Source organism: Eleutherodactylus coqui, chromosome 4 (genome assembly GCF_035609145.1).
Source record: "Eleutherodactylus coqui strain aEleCoq1 chromosome 4, aEleCoq1.hap1, whole genome shotgun sequence".
Taxonomy (NCBI): Eukaryota; Metazoa; Chordata; class Amphibia; order Anura; family Eleutherodactylidae; genus Eleutherodactylus; species Eleutherodactylus coqui.
This window is the reverse complement of record NC_089840.1, coordinates 65,605,098-65,623,052: the sequence shown is the minus strand read 5'-3', so window position 1 is coordinate 65,623,052 and position 17,955 is coordinate 65,605,098. Positions and strand designations below refer to the sequence as shown.

Here is a 17,955-nt window from a genome sequence, read left to right as displayed (position 1 = left end):
CCATAGTTACGCTAGTGGGTTGGGACGAACTGTGGTAACCACCCCATTGTCACAGGAACATGTATGGACTTCATTTTTGACTCCACAGGCCCCTCAGAAAAGACCCTAGCTGGGGTCTGAATGCCATCCTGGGGCCCCCAATACAATAACACAACCTGCTAAGCTATTTCCATACCCCAACCACCCTGGCCACCGTATCCAGCCGGATACGGGATCCACATCTATCAGACTTTTATGGCATACAGCTTTAATACAATCAATTAATAGTTATCCCAAATAAGTGTCAGTCACTCATAGCACCAGTGTACTCAATATGCTGTAAACATACCAGGTTGAAAGTGTTTCATTGAATGCTTCCTGTTTTTGCATTAAGGTGTACTTACTATTGATGAGCTAATCTTTCCAAGGATAAAGGTCGATTTCTGGGAAATTGGAACAGCTAATGAAATCTTCTGGGAACCGATTGGCCTTGAAGACATTTTCAGGAACTTTTTTGATTTTGGTATTAGCACATATGATGTTTGCCAGAGTCACTGACTCTATTGATCTTCTTTGTGCTGAACTGAATACCGAAGGATTTTCATAATAATACCTAGAAACGTATAGAAGGATTCATCATCCACTTTGTGGACAGTGTGTTCAAACACAAATAATGCAAAGTAACACTACTAAAATTTACTAAAATTACTGTATTTTCATCTACAAAATTAGCTGGTTTGAGGTATATAAAATGTGAAGTGGAAAGGTATCTGAGATTGTAGCAAACACCGGCAAATTAGGCCAGCTACAAGATTAATTACTAGAATAAACCAGTAGGGATATTTGTACATGCTGACGGTATCCGAAGCCTGCTACTCTTGTGGGTAAGTGGTATTGCGATGCAAATTCAGAATACGATGCAGCAGGAGTTACAAAAATATGCAATATATGTAAATGAATAATCAAATAATGAGTAAACAATTTAACTTTTATTGTAGATCTAGTTAACGTTAACTACTGCTAACAAAATCCTGGGGTTAATAATACTTTATGCATTATGAGGGACAAGGATTCATTTTACTTAGTATTAAATAATATCTACGCCTGCAAAACAGTGTCAAATCAGTCCCATTAGTCAAATATATAAAACATGTAATGTAATACACAGTTTGTCTATTAAAGATTAGCACTTTACTTTCCTCGCCACTGCCAAACTGTAGCACAATCTAAATGAAACTCCGATATCAGTGTCTCTGGATCATTCAGGCTCAGTGCTTATTAATATAACTAGCTCAGTGCATTCCCAAGCCCAGAATTTGTGACAAGTGTATAAAAGACTGCTAATGTCTTTGTCCCTAAATGCAGCAGGCTTGTTGGCTAAATTGTTGACCTCTCATAGTATGCGCTCCTAGCGGCTTTAACTGAGGTTGGCCTCACTTACGGTTCTGCTGCTACTGACCCTGGCTTGTCCAAAGTGACTCTGCTGTGTTGTACTGTTCAATGTCTTCAACACAGATGTGGACACAGCCATAGGGGAAACTATTCCTATGTTTTTCAAAAGCTGAACAAAAACAGTCACATTTACAGTACAAATTTTTTAATCTATTGAAAATTGGCACATACCTATCTCCATCTCTGCCCCTACGGAACTGGTTTCCAATCAAGCAAGATAACAACTCTCCAGTTCTTCCATTGGGAACCAAGGGCTCAGAGACTCCACCAATCCAAATGTCAATATTTTCTGGCGTTCCATACAAGTCAATGAGTTTTTGGGCAAGCGTCATATTTTTCAGCACACTGGCCAATTCATCAACATCACGTGGTGCAGGAAGACCACAAAATCTTCTCCATTCATTGTACCCTATGAGGTAAAGAAAATGCAATACATACAATTACCTAATTCGAAAACATCAGGAAAATGATATGGCCTTGGAGTCAGAAGTCTAGTTTTTAGTCAATTTAGTAAAAAACATATTCAAAAATGCTCATTTATCAAAAATATTGCAAGAAAGGACAAAAGTTTTACACTGACTGACTAGGGCAGAAATGTGGGCCGAGGCCGTGGCCCTTAGCAGGGTGAAACTCTGCCATGTTTGGGGACTCTGATTTTCTCATGTGTAATACCATGTTTGAGTTCCTTGGGCTCGCCTACACTGTGGGTGCACAAAGACTTCCCATCGAAGTGTTTTACCTGTCTGGCACAAATAAACTGACTGACTAGGGTGGAAATGTGGGCCGAGGCCGAGGTCCTTGGTGGGGTGCAACTTTGCCATGTTTGGGCACTCTGATTTCTTCCTGTGTAATACCATCTTTGTGCACCAACAGAATAGGCGAGCCCAAGGAACGCAAAGACTTCCCATTGTGGTGTTGAGCTATCTGACACCTACACAGAATGAATTGTGTGGGGACACATGGGTTTCCCATTGCTATGTAACTCACAGCACCTTGGGTCACACAAGGTGGAGGCTGGGACCAAGCCTGACCCTGGGCGCACTAACGTGCTTCCCACACAGAGTATTGCTGCATTGTGGAGATGTGTAGAAGTGCTGGCACCTGAGTCACCTTTATGCCCACGTTTGCGGCTCCTGACAATTTTGTGACGGAGGTGGCACGGGATTGGAATGATTATAAATTGACATACGATCCTCAATTCCCAACAGCATTGTGGGCTATCGACCACACTTTCAGAGAGGGGCGCTGCCTGGCCCTGCCAACCCTCTGCAGTGTGTGCCTCCGGTTCCGACTCATCCAGTACGCACTTATAAATAGACATGAGGGTGATGTGGCTATGAAGTGAGCGTATGGCATGAGGGCAGCTAAACGCTGTGCAGGGAAAATTTTGTGTGCGCTGTGGACGCAGGGTCGTGTGAGGGGGTTGGACAGCAATGCGAGCATGTAATGCAGGTGAAGGGGCGGCTGTGTCACCCACAGGCAGTGATTAACCTTGGTTGCAGGTAGTGTGGTGCTTAGCTAAGGTGTGCCTTGCCAATGAGGGTTTGTCCAAAGTAAATTGTTAGGGGGCTGATGCCAGACTCTTGCCCCCATTTTGGCTTAATAGTGGGACCTGGGAGCCTCAGATGCAGCCATGCATGCTGCCCCTGCCCTTCCCTATCCGTTTCTGATGTTTTCTGGTGTTTGACAAGAGCATCGGTCCCATACAAAAATGCTCGAGTCCCCCATTGACTTCAATGGGGCTCGTTACTCGAAACGAACTCTCGAGCATCGCGGAAAGTTCGACTTGAGTAACGAGCACCCGAGCATTTTGGTGCTCGCTCATCTCTAGCCTAAAAAAAAACTACAAATAACAATAGTTTAAGGCCAGTTTCACACAAGTGAGTTTGTATAGGTCTGTAATATGGATCTATAATATGGACACATAAAATATGAAATTAAGTGTGTCATTTGTAGTTCCTCTGCATTTGCCTTCAGAGGTTTTATTTTCCACCGGGCAAAATCACAGGCCTAAAGATTTTCATTAACTCTTTATTACGGTCTGCAAAACACGGATTAAATACAGATTTGAAATATGAGGGGGTACCCAAAAGAAACAGGAATCTTCTTCTGGTGCTGTTGGTAGACTCAGGGGCCTTTTAGAATATGTGACATTTTGAGGCCTCAGTCACACGGGCGTTTTTTCGCGCGATTTGCGGATCGCATAACGGATGCGCATCCGCAAATCCCGAGACCGGGGCCGACAAGTCGCTGAAAAATCTGCACCTAGCAGCATTTTCAGCGAAACGGCCCCGATCAAAGGAGCGCTGCCCGCTATCATCTGCCACAGCTGTGGCAGAGGAGAATGATGTTCGCCCATTGAATTCAATGGAGCCGGCAATACAGCTGGCTCCATTGAAAGCAATGGGCTGCCGGCGAGCGCGGGATGAATTTTCGGGGAAGGGCTTAAAATATAAGCCCTTGCCTGAAAAGCATCCTGAAAATGTGTAAAAAAAAAAGTATACTCACCTTTTTCCTGCAGCCGGAGTTCAGCCGCGTCCGGCCGGCAGTTCTCCTGAACTGCTCTCTGTAGTATTCAGCAGGTGGGGATTTAAAATCCCCGCCTGCTGAATGGGCTGCCTCTGATTGGTCACAGCCCTCACCAATCAGAGGCGGCTCTCACTCACCCATTCATGAATTCATGAATGGGTGAGTGAGAGCCGCCTCTGATTGGCTGAGCGCAGGGACCAATCAGGGGCAGCTCTCAGCTGTCATTCATAGCAAAAAGGGTGAATACAAACACATTCATAACTTTTCAGGTTTTTTTAACAGGGTTTTTTTCAGTACAATGTAACTATTTTGTCAGGTCCATTGTATTAAATTTAAATCCATTTCAATACTTTCCAAGGCACTACTACATCATTAACTTTTTCTGCATAGCTCAATCATAATACAATGATATAATAAAAATTTAAACATCCATTTTTTAAAATAAATTTGTTAATGTGTTGAACCCTACCTGGTAACCCATGGTCTCGACCTCGCTGTATGTTAAGAGATGCTAAATCACGACCAATCTGATTAACCACTGGGAATAGACGTTCCCTCAATGCATCAACCATTATCTGGTCCTGGCGGTTTAGTTTGGCTTTATTGACCATCATACCTCTGAGTAAAGGATCAATCCCACCTGCAGGTATAATATAGGGTCATCACCAAGTTCTACATTTGACATTTTTAGTATACAGAATGAATGAAATAGGTTAAGTGACCTTGTCTCACAATTCTCCATGAAGCAAAGAACGTTTCAAAAAGTGAGACTACTGGCTCGTTATGGTAGGCTCCATAGTCATCTGCTAATCTGTAAATGAATGGCTGCACCAATGTGTGACCCATTCTATAGCCGATGGTGAAGACATTTGATACTGTTGGGTCCTCATCTTCACTGTAGGACTTATATGTAGGCATTACTTTTGGCATCTCATCGCCCAGCAGTAACGGCAGCCAATTCTTGTATGTTATTTTCTGTCAACAAAAAATGTGCGTTACTAAAGAAACTCTCAAGGAACATATTGTCTATGTGATGGTATAATACTCAAAAATTATACTAAACCTGCATGAGTGCTACTATTATCTTGCGGGTTTCTTGGTATAACGTCTCTCCTGACCAAGCTTGGTTTAACTTATGCAGCTTTGTCGCAATACGATTGTGCTCTCTCAAGAAGAGAGTATGGAATGACGTCAGCATAGGCTGCTCATTAGAACGAACATCCCCTAAAATAAAAATTAAAGCCAACTCAAGAGTGAACCAAATTATTTCGATTGGACATGAAAAAAACTCCCACATCTGGAACAGAATGTCCATGACAATATATGAAATTCTAAAAGGCCCTAAAATTACTAAATTAGAACAAATTGTACCTCCACCCAAAACTACAAACCCAATTTCTTGGAAGAATTAAATCTTTATAAACTATTCACAAAATTTCAGGATCTCAACTATAATGCACTAAGAGACCCACTTGTAAAAAATAATCTCTAAGCTTCATAAGGGAGTACTCCTAGACTTGGTCCCACATCAGCCATGGTACTTAAGGCTGCCTGTCCACAGGCATTGCGTTATCCAGCGGCGGATCTCCGCCGTGGGAGCCGTCGCCTGGGAGCACGAGCCAGCTGACGGATCTCCGTGGTGAGCCTATCTGACAGATAGGCTCATTGTGGAGAATCACGAAAATTCGCAGCATGCTGCGATTTGCTGGCCTCGAGCGGAGAATCACTATGATTCTCCGCTCATGGACAGAGAGGCTGGGCTTTCCATAGCAACGCTATGGAAAGCATGCACTGCGTTCCCCGCGGCCGGATTATTGGCGCGGGGAACACAATGCAAAAATGCCCTTGGACAGGCAGCCTAAGGGAACGGGGAAAAAGAAAATTCTTAGATATGCTTCTCAGACGTATATGTTTTATTAAGTATTTCTTAATAAAAAGAGATTATACATCTAAAAAAAAATTCCAAGAATTTTCATGGATGGCCAAGACTGTTATTCAATACTCAACAGCACTTTGTACATACAGCAGTCACCGTGGCATTGCAACTCATTCCAAGCTCAACAGCATTCACTTGAATGGAGATGAGCTGCAGTACCAGGCATGGTCACTATGTCTAGAACTGTGAAGGGAGCTAAAACTTTCCAGTAAGTGTAAACCCTTCATTTGTTGACCAGTGGGAATATAAAAACACAGGTTAGACCCAGCCTCTGATTATACTATATATCATATAGCTGCCATGTATAATGCCACTTTTAGTTTGTAAAAACTGCTACACTTTGGGGGGTTGTGAGAAGGTGACCGGCAAAGTGCTGGAGGGCATATATATTTCGCCTAGGATGCTCTCCTATGAGGCTTTGGGGAGCACTTGGCCAGGTACGTGCCACCGAGCAGCCTGGGCTCGGTGGAGGAAGGCGGCAGTATGGTGTCAGTAGCATTAAGTTACTGACACGGTGTAGTAAGTAAGTGGCTCCAAGCCGCATAATCCGGGCCGGCTTTTCCTGGAGTGACCAAAGTGAAGGGTGGGATGGTCACTCCCACGTACCAGGTGGGGCTGGTACCAGGCCATATAAAGCCTGGGCCTACAGGGCCTAGAGAGAAAGCATCTGGCTGAGAGCCAGAGAGAGAGCGTCTGGCTAAGAGCCAGAGAGAGGGCTCTGTGGAGCAAGGAGCTCGGCTAGCCCAGCGTGTGGGCTGAGAGAGCCAAAAGGCGAGGTTGACAGGGTGAGGCCCCTAACCTCAACACCCAGGAGGGTGTGGTGAGACCTCCACAGGTCTGAGGACCGGACTGGCTGTGTGCAGCAAGCAAGAAGTATTCTGACAGTGAGTAGTCAGGAACAAGCATATGTATAGTGAGTGCTCAGACGAGCAGGTGTTTATTTCCGTTTTGGTTTTGTTTCTGCTGCAATAAACCCAGGCAAAGCCTGGACTAAAGAACGTTGTTATCGCAAGTGTCACTGTCTCTGACTGCTTATGCCCAGGTTGCTACCGATCCTAAACGCTAATCCCTCACAGGGTATTTATCATTGGCAGTTTTTGACCCCAGTTTTCTGGCAGCTTTTCTTCCCTTCTCAAGTTTAAAGGCGCAACACACTTATGAAATGTTGCACAATGTTCCTAAATTTGTAATATCACTTTGTACACCACTAAGGTACTGACGTGAAATTGTGACAAATTTGGGGACTTTTTAGAAACTTGCATGTCATAAATGACTCTAAAAACCTCACTCCATTCAAATCCAACCACTTTTTTTATACACTTTTGAAATGTGGAGTAAGAGGCATAACAGCTGTTCTTTCTGGACACATCAGTAGTAAACTTGTCTAAAATTGTTTGCACCAAATAAGGCTCAACTCATGCCAGAATTCTGGCACAACATCAGTAATAAAGGTTCCCCCCACCCACCCCCCAAGTTTCCGAAAGCACACCAGAGAACCTTCCATAACCTCACCTGCCACGAAACAAGGTAACCCCAATGATGAGTTGGTCACAGAACATTGGTCAGGTGCATTTCCTCTAAAAGGCAGAAAGGGAAGTCCATTGTCTGAGAAGTTCTGATTAACAGCTAGAAGACCCAGTTGGTTTGTGTTGTTGCGAAGCGTGGTGGCAACATTCATGTCACTACCATACACTTGGCTTGCATCAATGAATGATGTCAGGCCGTTTATCTGCTCACGCACATCACTAGTCAGGCTGCACACTGATGCTGTGCGAATCATAGGAATACACTCAGATCCACGAATATACCGAGGATCAGTTGGTGGAATCTAGAAATACAAGACAAAGAGAAATTATCAATGTTGAAAACTGTTAATAAATTCATTTTGATTAGTGATTTAATTGCATTAATTTAACATGCCAACAAATCGCATTTTAGTACACTGTGTCTACACTTATCAATCACTGCATTGGGAACAGCTAGTAGATGATGTCCTGTGAACAGTAACATGGTTCCATGTGATGACTGCATCACTCACCTGTTCTCAGATAATGAGTTGATCTCTCCTCTGCGCAAAAGAAGGCAACATTTGTCAGTCATGGAAAAATTTGGGGACTTACGTGACTTCGACTAGGGGAAGATTATTGGAGCCCAGGGGTGTTGTGCCAGTATTTCCGAAAAAGTTGCACTTGATACCGAACCACTGTATTAAGAGTGTCTCAAGACGAGATGAACCATGCACAGATATCTGACAGAGGATTATAAAGCGGCAGGCCGCATGTGGTTGATCCTAGATGAGAGCACCCAGTGGCACGTCTGGTATCTCATCAATGACATGCCACAGTGGACTAACTGAATCAGCAGTACAACGGTGAGGAAGTTAGAAAAAGGTGCCCCTGATAACCCCTAGTCATTGCCAACAACATTGCACATGGGCCTAGGATTTTGGACACATGGCAGAAGGTCGTGTGGAGTGATGAGTCCTGTTTCCTGCTGAACCATATAGATGGCCAGGTCAGCATCTGGTTTAAATGGCATGGAAACATATCCCATGGTGAACCATTGTGGTTCAACAGGCCACTTGAGGTGGTGTCATGGTCTGGGGAGCGTTTTCCGGGAATGGCCTAGGACCATCGGTCATCTAATGACAAACCTTTAATGGTGAATGCTACAGGGACATGTTAATGGACCATCTGTAAGCATATCTTCAGGAAGTCTTCCCTGACCACAGAGCCATTGTCACATTTCCTTCATACGTGGACATTGGATTCGCAATGGGGCTCAGGGACAGACATAAACCAACGACTAACAAATGCTCAAAACTCTTACCCAGCATATCTGCTTGCATAACCAGAGGGTATTGATACGGTACAAGGTATAGGTTTATATTTTGGTCAAGATACTTAAGCTCACGAGCCAGCCGACCAAGGTACTTGTTGTCTTGTAGGTTCCTACTCTAACAAGACAACTTACCCCATGAATCCTTCCTGCAAGCAGGGTGATGGTCCCAATAGGGATGGCCCCACACTGGAGACTAAGGAGCTGCCACACCCTTGATGGTAAACAATCCTAGCTGCACAGGACACAGTTCACACAAGCACACAAGGGATGTATAACAACACAGATCTGGACTGTTCTCAGCACATGTCAGGCAACTATCACAGACACACAGAACATGGCACTGTTCACACAAATACACACAAACACCATGCATGGAGCAAACACCAGGGTGTTGGGAAACGAGCTTCCTCTAGCCAGAGGGGCTGGCATAAATATGCAGCAGACCAGAGAGATTGGCTAGCTATAGAACTCCACACCCATCTCAAACATTCCACACCTGTGCCATTGTGCTCCTGAATCCTTATGGAACTACAGGTCCAGCAGCACAACCGATCAGTCATCTTTCAAAGGGAAAACACTCCATATTATTGAGGTTGATCACCAAGGAGTGGTTAGAGGAACAAGACAATGAATTCTCTACACTGCCTTGATCCCCAAACTCACTGGACTGTAACCCTATTGAGCATGTTTGAGATATGCTGGGAAGTGTTGTGAGATCTGTTCCACTTATCCGCAAACTGTGCACCAACTGACAGAGCTGCTGCAGTGAGCATGAGCTGAGTTGATTATAGAGGATATTCCTCCTGATGGAATCTGTTCCCAACGTCTAAAAGCCATGATTGCCCAAAAAGGTGGCCTAACTTGTAGAGATGAGCGAGTATACTCGCTAAGGCTAACTACTCGAGCGAGTAGTGCCTTAGCCAAGTATCCTCCCGCTCGTCTCTAAAGATTCGGCTGCCGACGCGGGTGACAGGTGAGTTGCGGCGGTAAGCAGGGGGGAGCGGGGGGGGAGAAAGGGAGAGAGAGATCTCCCCTCCGTTCCTCCCAGCTCTCCCCCGCCGCTCCCCGACCCCCGCTGGCCCCCGAATCTTTAGAGACGAGCAGGGAGATACTCGGCTAAGGCACTACTCGCTCGAGTAGTTAACCTTAGCGAATATACTCGCTCATCTCTACTAACCTGTTATTGAGTAAGTATTCCTACTGCAATGTTCAGTCACTGTATTTAAGAAAAAATTGGACACTGTGTACACGGTTATTTCATATAAATCCATAATAGGGCTCCCATTTAAGTGCAGAAGGCCTCAACTATACCTCATTTCATATGTAGGCATTTTCTAATGGATTCCATATGAGCCCAAAGGGGAAAAAAGCATGGCATTGGATGCCATTTTATTTTCTTCCCTAGAAGCATTGCTACCTGTATGGCAGCACATGGAGGCTATGCGGCTCTATACTTGGGAGCTATTCACACTTCGTGCACTCCTGTACAAACTCAACATGGCTTTGTTGAGTACAAGGGGCCTAAGTCAAATATCAAAACCAAAATGGTTGCACTTCCTGATTTTGCTCTTTGAAAAATATACAAAACAGATACATACCGAATTATAAAAATATTATAATCTTGCAATGTCCTCAATAAAAAAATTCAAGCACTAACATGTAAAAATGTTAATATATGAAACTGTCTTACCATTATAGGGAAACAAGGATGATTTTTAATGCAGCTGTTACAATCCACATTTTGGTTTGGGCTGGCAACAGAGAGGTCTAAATCATGATCCATCCACTGACCCCATTGCATGAACATAAGAGATCTGCCATCATCCAGTTTCAATGATTCAGTGGATAATTTAACAACTTGATTGGATACCTCTCGGGCCTGTTACAGAAAAAGTCAGGTTAGAATATCTGCTTTAACTGTAAAAGAGCAATACTTACCTGTCCTCAGCCGTGAGGATCTGGAGCCGTTTCCCTGCTATCCTCCAAATGATTGTTGTGGAAGATGATATCATAGGAAGTTAGCTGACTGCTGCAGCCAATCAGAGACTGCAGTGTCTGAATTCTGGACTCCTGGCATCATGGCCCCCAAGATTTTAGTGCTGATGTCAAGAGAATGGACGGGGATACTGCAGCCTCTGATTATCTGCAGTAGTGAGGTAACTTCTTGTGATGTCATCTTCAACAATCTGTGAGTGAGTGAGAGAGGAAGTTACATACTCCACCTCTGATCGCATGATGATGACATCATCACAGGTCCTTCATCCCAGCCATGTTTTCACCGCAGCGAGCAGCTGAATCACCGGAGCTATGAGCTCTGCCCCTGATCACATAATGATGACATCATCACAGGCCCTTCAATATTTTGACCAACTCCAGCCGTCATCACAGGTCCTTCAGTGAGTTCCATGTGATGTTGTCATTCACTATACTATATTATAAATGGCGCATTGCACCACCAGAAATACTAGTACTATAAATAATACTAATAACTAGTCAAAATACTAACGACCACCTGTCTGTCCGGGAGTCAGTTACATGCTCCACCCCTGATCACATGATGATGACGTCAACACAGGTCCTTCATTCCTGTGCAGATTACGGGTGGACTATATCCCCTACAAACCCCCGTGGCCTCAGTTGCTATGAAATACTAACAACCACCTGTCTGTAAGTGAGTGACTAAGTGAGTTACATGTGAAGATGCCACCATCATGGAATCAGTCACGAGGGCTCTGAACTTTATTAAAGACATGGAGAGCTGGATAACAGCAGTGTGCTTACATGACCTGTGATGTCACTGTCATGTGATCAGTCACCTGTGTGGGAGGAGTCCAGGGCCACATGACCAGGGGGTGATCAGAGTATGCAGGACTCTTCTGGGCTGCTTGTAATCTCTGTTGTATGGGATTAAAAATTTACGTAGCACAGCTGTATGTGATGTACATATAGCAAAGCTGTGTGTGACTGGCATATACCAGAGCTGTGTGTGTTGTACGTGCGTGTAGCAGAGCTGTGTGTGTGACTTGCATATACCAGAGCTGTGTGTGTGTAACGTACATGTAGCAGAGGTGTGCGTGTGTGACATGCGTGTAGCAGAGCTTTGTGTGTTTGTAGCGTGCATGTAGCAGAGCTGTGCATTTGACATGCATGATATCGCAGATTAAACAATACCACTGAAAAATACAACTCGCCCGGCAAAAAACAAGCCCTCAAAGAGATAGGTTAATGGATAAATAAAAGAGTTATGATTTTTTGAAAGTGGGGAGAAAAAAAACAAACCAAAAGTGTGAGAAAAAATGGCTGCGCCCTTAAGGGGTTAAAGGGAGCCCCAAGTCAACAGAGCACTCATCAGAAGTCATCGCAGAAAGTGCGGTAAAATACTAAGCCAAATGTGCATGTTAATGGAGGTATCATTCACTTTATTTGTGACCGTTATATCATTTCTGTGGTGCCTTCAATATAACCACTTCAATGTAAAACTCCTAAGCCTCTTGCTAATCGATCTGAAGTTCTATTCGTTCTTGCATCACACAACTGATTTTTATAGTCAAATCATAGCTACCATTAGTGGACTCTATTCTCTATCATTAAGTACTTACAAAAAAATAATAGAATGGGGTGATCTTGTTGTTTTAGTGAGTATTTCTACCTAGTACCTCCTAGTAGAACAGTCCCCACTGTACATGCACACTGACAATATTGTACACGGGGCTTACAGAAACCCAGAAACAGTAGGCCTCCAAAACTGTTTATATACTAATAGAAAAAATTTAGTGGTCTGAGGCCCCCAAATGATCTTGCTGGCTAAAGTAAGTAACAGAAAAAATATTCCATCTTTTCACTCCTGGAAAAAAGTTTAAAGAATTTTTTTTTACCAGAGGTAGAGGAAACCCATTGATAGGCATGCTTTTAGTCCAGCCTCGTGGCAGTGATATACCGTCCTCATATTGTGGCTTGCGGAGACGTTTGAAAGCCGTGTTGGATGCACCAAGATAAGGCTTCTTTCTATAACAAAAAGCACATTACATTAATATACACTAAATGGCCGCTGTATTAGAGACATCTAGTATTCTGTGGGACTTCAGAACCACAGCAATTTGTCATGACGTCCATCTACAGGTATCAGAGGACTCGGGGTGCTAAGAAAACATTCCCACCCCAATACTGCACCTCCTCCAGCCTGAACTGCTGAAACCTGACAGGAAGGGTTCATCAATTCATGCTGCTTGTGCAAATTCTGATCCTCTCATCAGCCTGGTGCAATGGAAACCTGGAATCATCTGACCAGGAGATCAGTGATCCAAATTTTGCAATGTTTTGCTCTTCGGGGTCTTATTTTTCCATTTCTCTTAGACAACAATGACAATTGAACTGGTCAACTGCTGTTACAGTTGCATGTGAAAACCCGACAAGGCTGACAATGTATGAAATCCCAGCCCCGGCTAGTCTAGCACCGATGACCAGGCCTCGTTAGTAGTCGTTCCAATCACTCGATTTTCTCATTCTAATGTGGATTCACACTGAAACTGATCCATGGAAAACTTGTAACTTGACTTTATGGTTTTCCCATACGCAGAAGTTCCAATCATGAAAGAGTCGGTGACTCTAATAAAGTAGCCATTCATCGAAGATTTATAAAGTGTCTCTACAGATTATACATCGGCCAGGGGCGTAACTATAGAGGGTGCAGGGGATGCGGTTGCACCCGGGCCCAGGAGTCTTATGGGGCCCATAAGGCCTCTCTTCTCCATATAGGGAGCCCAGTACTATGAATAAAGCATTATAGTTGGGGGCCCTGTTACAGGTTTTGCATTGGGGCCCAGAAGCTTCAAGTTATGTCTCTGTACAGCATGGTTTAGGTATGGGTACGGGTACAGATACAGATAGAGGGGGGGCCCCAGCTCACCTTTTGCATCAGGGCCCCTGAGCCTTTAGTTACGCCCCTGACATTGGCTTAACATTCTTAACACTAATAAGACTTCTGTGTTATAAATGGAGCTTCTCAGCATTAAGAGGATACTGATTTTATTGTTTACTTTATGACATTAGTATGAACATCATTCTTATGTAAATGTGAAATGACTTTTTCATTGTTTCGAAGAATCAGATTTAGTATGGAACAGCCCTAAAAAGTTTGCATCTGCCAGTATTTGTATCATTTTAGAAGTATAGCATATTTACAATAACACTTTAATTTGACCCCCCAGGGGGCGGTATAGCTGGCTCTACACATGAGATGTTATCATCCTGAATGCGGACGATCACTTCTACATCGTATCTTTCATATGTACTATCAGACCCTCAACGTGCCAGACTGGCGATCTGGGAGGCAGCTTAAGGGTGCGTTCACATGTAGCAGCTTTGCTGCATATTTTGCCTTTGGTGTGGATTTTGGTGCGTATCTGCAGAGGATTTGGGTGAATTTAAATGGAATGGGTAAAAACTGCTGCAGAATGGTTTTTAAAGCTGTGGCAAAATCTGCACCTAAAGGCAGATTTTGGTGCAGATTTGTGTCAGATTTTTCCTGATGCTACATTTTAACCCCTTAAGGACATGGCCTATTTTAGGCTTAAAGGGGTTGTCCCGCGCCGAAACGTTTTTGTTTTTTTTTAAACCCCCCGTTCGGCGCGAGACAACCCCGATGCAGGGGTTAAAAAAACCACCCGCACAGCGCTTACCTGAATCCCGGCGGTCCGGCGTCTTCATACTCACCTGCTGAAGATGGCCGCCGGGATCCTCTGTCTTCATGGACCGCAGGGCTTCTGTGCGGTCCATTGCCGATTCCAGCCTCCTGATTGGCTGGAATCGGCACGTGACGGGGCGGAGCTACACGGAGCTACACGGAGCCCCATTCAGAAAAGAAGAAGACCCGGACTGCGCAAGCGCGGCTAATTTGGCCATCGGAGGGCGAAAATTAGTCGGCACCATGGAGACGAGGACGCCAGCAACGGAGCAGGTAAGTATAAAACTTTTTATAACTTCTGTATGGCTCATAATTAATGCACAATGTACATTACAAAGTGCATTATTATGGCCATGCAGAAGTGTATAGACCCACTTGCTGCCTCGGGACAACCCCTTTAAGAACACAACGATTTTTGGTGGATTTTCATATCCATTTTTTAAAAGCTATAACTTTTTTATTTTTCTGTCAAGGCGGTTGTATAAGGGTTTGCTTTTTGGGTGGCGAACTGTAGTTTTTATTGGTGCCATTTATAGGTACATAGACTATATTGTAAAGCTTTTATTCATTTTCTTATGATCGCAGGGAGAGAAAACACCTCAATTCTGCCATGGATTTTTAGTTGTTTTTTTTTTACAGCGTTAATCACGCAGCATAAATGGCCCAATACATTTTTTCTGCGGGTCGGTATGTTTACAACGATACCAAAATTCTTTTATTTCTTTTAGGTTTTTTCACTTTTCCTCAATAAAAACCCTTTTTTGGAAATATTTTTTTTTTCTATATCGCTGCATTGAAAGTTCTATAACTTTTTATTTTTCCATAGCCGAAGCTCTGTGAGGGCTTACTTTTTTGTGAGACAAGCTGTAGTTTTTATTGGTACTATTTTTAGGTACATAGGGCTTTTTTGATCACTTTTATTGTTTCTTTGTGAGGCAAAATGAAAATAATGAGCCTTTGCCTCTGTTTTATAGGGGTTTTTTTACGCCTTTTGCCTTGCAGATTAAAAAGCGTGATCAATTTATTGTACGCGTTGTTGCAGATACGGTGATACCAAATACTGTATGTGGGATTTTATTTTATTTTTTTCATTTTTTATGCTAATATAGGAAAGAGCACAAAAAAGGGGTTTTTTAACATGTTTTTTTTAATACATTTTATTACATTATTTTTATCATCTTTTTACACTTTGTAAATCCCTCTGGGAGACTAGCACCATAACACCTATGATCGCTATGATAAGGCATTGCAGGACTTCCGTCATACAATGCCTTATCGCTTGTTCTAGCAATCACAGGCAATACAGGACAGCTGTATCTGGCGTCCTGTTGCCATGACAATGTGTCAGGCTCTCTGTGATTTCAATGCGAGAGTCTGATGACGTGACAAAGGGAGTGTGCTCCCTCTGTGCGCCCTTTACATGCCGCGATCAACATAGAATGATCTACATTGAGAAGGAGCCCATTGAGATCAGTGGGTTGTATTCTCTGCGCATTGCATGCACAAATACTCGCGGAAATACGTCAATGTGAAGCCGTCCGAAAAGAAAAAAAACTGAGTTTGCGTATAATTCTCTAACTATGGTCCAAATCCTCTGTTTCAACTGAGTTTTACTTTGTGTATACGGGCAGCTTTAGAATGGCATAGCTCAGTATCACCCTCTGCTGGTCACACAGTGCATTACTCTTGAATCTTTATAATTCTCCATAACTTGTTCTTCAATTTTTGTGACCTTGCTTTAGTGTTTATTATGTCATTTTGAGATCTTAAGTTCGAAGGTTAAGTAAATGTTGAATATATTACATAACTTCTAGATATCCCTCCTGGTTATGCAGTATCCTTCTCAATCACAGCTTTCCTTGAGATATTGAGGTTCCTTACCTGTTATTACACTCTCCGGTGATGCTGCGGTAGGGTGACGGCTCGCACACTTTTGGCAGGTACTGATAGGCACACCCAGTCAGCTGGGAAATAATTTGATTTTGTTCCAATGTCAGAAAATCTATAGAGTAGCACAGAATATTAAGAATTACTAGATATATTTCTGTATTACTAGTGTAGCATATAAGTGTACAGCTCAGTTATATGGAAACAATTCCTTAAAGGGGCTTTCCAGGCAGCGCCCGCTGTCACAGCCGGGATACACCAGTGGAAACTTTTGTGGCCAGCACATGTAATTGCAGGCATAGCTCTTATTGAAATCAATGGGACCCCAGCCTGCAATTACAAGCTCCAGCCACTACACCGGGGTCGGAGCACTCTGACCTCATTGTACCCCAGCACTGGCAACGGGCGCTTCTTGGAAAAACCCTTTCTACACGGTAACAAAATGAATGACGGATTGATGTGAGCCAAAACAACAGGTGTAGATAGAGCCGCAAATTAAGAGAGGGACAAAGACACGGTAGAGGCTTTTTAGTGAAATAATGGCAGCACATAGGTGGAACTGGCCATAACGGTCCTGCACATAGAACCTGTAACAAGCAAGAGGCGCTGTCTCTTGACAAGTGACACCAAACTGTCTTACAGTTCTCAAGCGGCAGTAACGGTTCTCCAAAAAGAGCAATACAGTTTTTTAACATTGCAAGATACAAGTAACTGACAATGACAATGGTGGCTCTCCCATGTAGTGTAGGAATCTGTATCCTTCCCTGATGCAGAAATGTAGTCCTAAGCTCTCGCTCACAACCTGAAGGTTGCGAGTACAATCCCTGTGTGGTTCAGGTAGCCGGCTCAAGGTTGACTCAGCCTTCTATCTTTTCGAGGTCGGTAAAATTAGTACCCAGCTTGGTGAGGGGTAATAAATAAATTACTTGAAAGCACCGTGGAACAAGTTGGCGCTATACAACTAGCATCACTACAGCAGCAGAGGGGGAAAAGGCCAGGTATATGGGAATCTGGTATTACCAGATGCTCAACATGGCTTTTTTCAATCTGCATTTTCAGAAATGTTAATAGAAGTTTATAACCCCATATCACCCCATTGCCTCTGATTTTGTACGGAAACATAAAGTGTTGTTTTCTTTCCCATTCGCACTGAATTCGTGACGAAAAAAAGGATAATGTTCCATTGCTGCCATATCATGGACGTATTATCTTATAAAAGCATTAGATGAAAGAGGAATATGTTTATAGACCCATTAAACTTGATGCATACAAGATAGATCATATGTGGACCATTGCAGAGTTCTGCACTTGGTTCAATAAGCATTGCCATCTAAAGCCGAGTAAATACATATAAAACGCCCTCGGTTACGGTAGCATAAACTATAAAAGGCCTTGCCATATGGAGAGGTAAGAGGTGGTAATAAAACATTTATAGGGGCGTTATAGTTTTAGCAAATAAGTATAATTCTTTTCATGATTAAAAGTTCTACAGACTTCCAGCGTACTTTATCTAACAATCCTCCTTTTTCAAGATCCTTTTATTTTAATATGTTTTTCAGGTGACATCGGAGAAGGTTTAATAGGAAAGATTGGTCTGCTTGCTAATGACACAAAAGGGTACAATAGGGTTGGCACTCCTGGTGGTGTC

General features: G+C 43.3%; 1 protein-coding gene across 1 annotated transcript in view; it reads right to left on the bottom strand.

Moving 5' to 3' along the window:
* Window positions 1-393: 393 nt before the first annotated feature.
* Window positions 394-17,955, bottom strand: part of LOC136626487 (myeloperoxidase-like) — a 39,968-nt gene continuing 22,406 nt past the window's right edge. Inside the window, exons 5-13 of the mRNA XM_066601546.1 lie at window positions 16,302-16,422; window positions 12,613-12,742; window positions 10,428-10,616; window positions 7,409-7,724; window positions 5,024-5,184; window positions 4,683-4,935; window positions 4,430-4,600; window positions 1,603-1,840; window positions 394-592 (exon numbers count right to left, since the gene is read on the bottom strand). Coding sequence (XP_066457643.1) covers window positions 394-592; window positions 1,603-1,840; window positions 4,430-4,600; window positions 4,683-4,935; window positions 5,024-5,184; window positions 7,409-7,724; window positions 10,428-10,616; window positions 12,613-12,742; window positions 16,302-16,422 — 1,778 coding nt within the window. The remainder of the gene's footprint in view (window positions 593-1,602; window positions 1,841-4,429; window positions 4,601-4,682; window positions 4,936-5,023; window positions 5,185-7,408; window positions 7,725-10,427; window positions 10,617-12,612; window positions 12,743-16,301; window positions 16,423-17,955) is intronic.